The sequence below is a fragment of the Callospermophilus lateralis genome, chromosome 3 (assembly GCF_048772815.1).
Source record: "Callospermophilus lateralis isolate mCalLat2 chromosome 3, mCalLat2.hap1, whole genome shotgun sequence".
Taxonomy (NCBI): Eukaryota; Metazoa; Chordata; class Mammalia; order Rodentia; family Sciuridae; genus Callospermophilus; species Callospermophilus lateralis.
Window position 1 is genome coordinate 73,539,644 of NC_135307.1, and position 4,903 is coordinate 73,544,546.

Genomic DNA, 4,903 nt, shown 5'->3' on the forward strand with positions numbered 1-4,903 from the left:
CCAATCAAGTTTTGTTTGAGACAATTAGCTAGTGCCAGCCAATGAGTTCTATGCAAATGTTGGGATAGGAATGCAATGTGTGTATTTGAAGGCGTGGGGTTTTGTTCTTGGGGAAGGCAGATTGTAATTGCTTTCTTAGGGTCTTTTTTTTTTTTTTTTTAAGTTTAGGGTGGGGGTGGGGAAGACAGGTTTATCTGGTCTCCCTCTATCCCCCTCTAGTTCCCGAGCAGCTGGAGGTGGAGGTTGGGGGGGGGGGGGGGGGTGTCTGCAAGTCCTTTAAAAGCCTCTGCCTTGCGGAGCCCGGGCTCTTTTTAGTTAGTGGTGGAACGTGAGAGAGCTGCTGCCTCCGAAGCAGTAAACCAGCACCTCTGTTTGTTTGTTTGTTTTGCCCTTAGTTCCACCACTGCAAACCCACCCACCAAGGACCCTGAACCTGTCCACCCCAGGCGAACCGAGATCTTCCGGCTGGGTCTCCCCCATTTGGGCCGACTTTGCGCCTCCAAACAACCTTAGCATGATGTCTTATCTTAAGCAACCACCTTACGCAGTCAATGGGCTGAGTCTGACCACTTCGGGTATGGACTTGCTGCACCCCTCCGTGGGCTACCCGGGTAAGTGAGCTCTCCCGCACTCCTGCCCCGCCCTTCCCCACGCCCGCTCCACGGGGTTGTGACACCCTTTCCCCCCCATACCTGGGTTTGGAGGTCATGCCGACCCCACCCCAGCTCCTGATGAGGTCCCTGCTGGGTTTTCCTTGCAAGGAAGCATTGAAGACTCACCAGGCATTTACTGACCGAGAAGAGAACAGGGGCTGGGAAGAAGCGAGTAGGTGGGTCTGCAACAGTTGCAGAAAATCATGTCACTTGATTCGTAATTCGAGTGACTAGTGGACACGCATTGGGGTAGAGTGAGAAAGGTTACTGCCCTTGTCACTTGGGGGCGAGGCCCTTGCTTATAACTCCACTCCTAGTTCCTCCGAAGGGCCCTCTTGGAGAAGCGGAGTTTTCTCTAGTGCGTCCTTTGCAGCTCTCCCCGCTTCGCCCGGACTTCTCCTCTGACCCCAGTTCCTTCTCCTTTAATCCGGGGAAATTGTGACTCCCGCAGATGCGGGTGCTTTACTTTCCGATCAAATCTGTGTTTTTTTTAAGCCCCATAAAAGTACGAACTATGTTCCCATTTCAAAGATGGAGGAATAAAGGCTCTCGGAGTGCTAAAAGCCAAGGAGCTGGATCCAGATTCGCCGATCCATCTGAGCTTCCTGTCCTCCGAGATGCTTTGATTTAACCGAGTGGCTTTTTCGTTTGTGTTGTGGTTTGAGGTGGATTTGGGAGGATTTGGGCTTTTTTTCTCCCGCTTGTTTTGTTAGCTTTCGAAGTAATGCTCTGGCTGGGTGATCTCCGAACTCATTCAGAATTGGGTGCCACTCTGAAAAGGGCAGTATGTCCTGAGTCTCCGGAGCCGAGGCCCCTGGAGGGGAGAGCATTGGGAGGGGGAGGGGAGAAGAGGGGGGAAGGTGGGATAGTCGGAGGACCCACGGAAACCCCTATGACTGAGAAACTGCTCCCCCACCCTAAAGGGCCCTGGGCTTCTTGTCCCGCAGCCACCCCTCGGAAACAGCGTCGGGAGAGGACGACGTTCACCCGAGCTCAGCTAGACGTACTGGAAGCGCTGTTTGCCAAGACCCGGTACCCAGACATCTTCATGCGGGAAGAAGTGGCGCTGAAAATCAACTTGCCTGAATCCAGGGTGCAGGTAGGGCAGATCTGAGCAATTTTTCCTGACTGTGCCACCCCTCTCCCAATCGGGATGTATGTTGAAGACCTCAGAGAGCCCTAGATCTTTGCTAGGACCAAAGGAAGGCTTGAGACTCTATGGGGACCAATAAACTAATCTCCTTTCTCCCCTTTTTTGCCTCTCTGTTCTCATTTAGTCCCATCATCAAGAGTCTCTCAGTCCAGGTTGCTAGATGAGAGTGTCAATTAAGCTACTGTCATGAGTCCTTGGGGCTCTGGTGAGCAGAGACTCAGGTAGTGGCAAGGTTTTAGCTCTTCCCTTCCCCTATGTGGAAATCCTCCCCTATATTCCTGGACTTTGAGGGGTGAAAGAATCTTAGCTCCTCTGCGGTCTAAATATTTTTATAGATAATGAAACAGAGCAAATGACTTGCTCAAGGTCATACCTAAATTTGGTGACAGAGCCAGGCAAGAGAAACAGTTGATACTTTTACTAAATAAGTTCATACAGTAAAAATGTATTTTCTTTGACTTCTTTGGGATCAAATCAAATTTTCTAGTTCTAGGATATTTAGCAGATAAAATGCCTTTACAATATCTCTAGTAACACACCTCTCCCTTGGTTTAGTCCTCCTTAACAGGGAATATCAACTCTGACTTGCCTGGAAATCAAGCCCCATACAGAGTTCTCTGGAAAAAGTGTTTAGCATCTAAACCACACACACACCTGGGTCTCTCCTTCAGCTAGGACAAGTTTGTGACACTGCCAGCCATCAGCATGAACTGCAAAGCAGAAAATGCCTTTTCAAAGTGGGTTAGAAGAAGTTTTAGCACTTGGGAGGACTGAATCAAAGTCCTCACTGGAAGAAAAGAAATGGCTCTGAATGGTTGGTGGCATTGAGTGTGGCCTTAGGGGCACCACTTTGCCACTGTTATAATATCAAAAGGAGAGCTCATTCAAGAGGACAATTAAGGACTTGTACCCCAGAAAATGCCAGTAGTTCTCTGATAAGCCCCCTCACACACCAGACACTGTTCCTTCATTACAGAGTGTGAACAGGGCTGGTAAAGAGAATTTTCAAAGTTGTAGGCAGAGGTTTAAGTTGACAGGCCAGTGAACATAGTACAGGAAATGGCATCTATGGGCTGAGTGGCACTACTCTGAAGGCACAGATTTGAGCCTCGAAGATTATAGAGGGGTCTCTCCTTGAGCTCAAAGAAGAGAACATCCAAGTCACTCCATTCATAAAGAACCTTTCAGCAAACAGTGGCTTTTAAGACAGCTTTTCTCAACAGGATCATGTCTTCTGAGCTTTCTTTTGTAAGCAAGTCTTTCTAGGAGAAACAGAATATAAGGTGATGGAAACAATCTCCATATTATCTGTGGATCCCTGGAAGAGGGAATATAGACTCTGAATTTAAGCTGCTGTTGTTGGCATATAACAACATTGTTCACCCTCTCTTGTGTCTCCCTCCAAAAGACATTCCACCATGATTGCATCAAAAAATATAATTTTTCTATGTGTATGTCTATTAAAGGAGAAATAAGAAAGTGAGGTGGAGAATTTTTAGCCATATGCTTTGGGATTTTTTCTAAAAAATTTATTGTTCCGCACTGGGGACAAAATGGGACAAGTGCTTTTAGACAGAGCCTCCCCAACTCCAGAAGCAAATATGAGGGTGCCTCATAATGGGTCTCTAGTAGCAGGGAGAGTATCTACTTAGTTCATCTGTCCATGTAGGACAGATTTCTATCTAGGAGCCACTCTTGTCCCTGACAAGTTACTGAATCCATGTTAAAGAACTTTCTTTCCCTTTCAAGGTATGGTTTAAGAATCGAAGAGCAAAGTGCCGCCAACAGCAGCAGCAACAACAGAATGGAGGTCAAAATAAAGTGAGACCTGCCAAAAAGAAGACATCTCCAGCTCGGGAAGTGAGTTCAGAGAGTGGAACAAGTGGCCAGTTCACTCCCCCCTCTAGTACCTCAGTCCCTACCATTGCCAGCAGCAGTGCTCCAGTGTCTATCTGGAGCCCAGCTTCCATCTCCCCACTGTCAGATCCCTTGTCCACCTCCTCTTCCTGCATGCAGAGGTCCTATCCCATGACCTATACTCAGGCTTCAGGTTATAGTCAAGGATATGCTGGCTCAACTTCCTACTTTGGGGGCATGGACTGTGGATCTTATTTGACCCCTATGCATCACCAGCTTCCTGGACCAGGGGCCACACTGAGTCCCATGGGTACCAATGCAGTTACCAGCCATCTCAATCAGTCCCCAGCTTCTCTTTCCACCCAGGGATATGGAGCTTCAAGCTTGGGTTTTAACTCAACCACTGATTGCTTGGATTATAAGGACCAAACTGCCTCCTGGAAGCTTAACTTCAATGCTGACTGCTTGGATTATAAAGATCAGACATCCTCATGGAAATTCCAGGTTTTGTGAAGACCTGTAGAACCTCTTTTTGTGGGTGATTTTTAAATATGCTGGGCTGGACATTCCAGTTTTAGCCAGGCATTGGTTAAAAGAGTTAGATGGGATGATGCTCAGACTCCTCTGATGAAAGTTCCAGGAGGCATAGAAGGAAAAATGAAGGGCCTTAAAGGGGCCTACCAACCAGCAACCTGAAATGGACAAACCAATCTGCTTAAGATCCTCTCATAGTTGTAGATCATTGGTTTTCCTGATTTACAAAGTGATCTATCAAATGCATTCTAGCCATGTGCAACCAAACACAACCAAAAAATAAAAATCACACAACAAGTTGTGAGGGAAGGGAGGGAAGGTCCTAGCCTTCATAAGCAGAGGTGATCCAATGTTTTAGCCAATCCTTGGTTGAATCTTAGGAATGAACAGTGTCTCAAGCTCATTCACGTTTCATGACCAACTGGTAGTTGGCACTGAAAAACTTTTCAGGGCTGTGTGAATTGTGCGACTGATTGTCCTAGATGCACTACTTTATTTAAAAAATAATGTTCATAAGGAGTCAATATGTAGTTTAAGAGACAATCAGTGTGTGTCTTATATAAATGGTACATCTGTGGTTTTTAATCTGTGCTAGACTTCAAAACTGTGATCTCCTGTTATTGTATGCAACCTTGAACTCCACCTCTCCAGGAGTTCTTCGTGATTAAATAGGTTATAATTATAAGCAAAATTCAGAGCAACTGAG

The 4,903-nt window shown here is 46.7% G+C and overlaps 1 protein-coding gene across 2 annotated transcripts; it reads left to right on the top strand.

Annotated features, from left to right (window-relative positions):
• The first annotated feature begins 514 nt into the window (after positions 1 to 514).
• On the top strand, positions 515 to 4,176 carry Otx2 (orthodenticle homeobox 2). Of its 2 annotated transcripts, none has more exons than XM_076848364.1 (3): positions 515 to 611; positions 1,577 to 1,752; positions 3,556 to 4,176. In XM_076848364.1, exons 1-3 carry the CDS (start codon positions 515 to 517, stop codon positions 4,174 to 4,176), a joined length of 894 nt encoding a protein of 297 aa, XP_076704479.1. The 2 variants fall into 2 exon arrangements, with proteins under 2 accessions (XP_076704479.1, XP_076704480.1); XM_076848365.1 differs by having other exon boundaries at positions 1,601 to 1,752.
• The last annotated feature ends 727 nt before the right edge of the window (positions 4,177 to 4,903 follow it).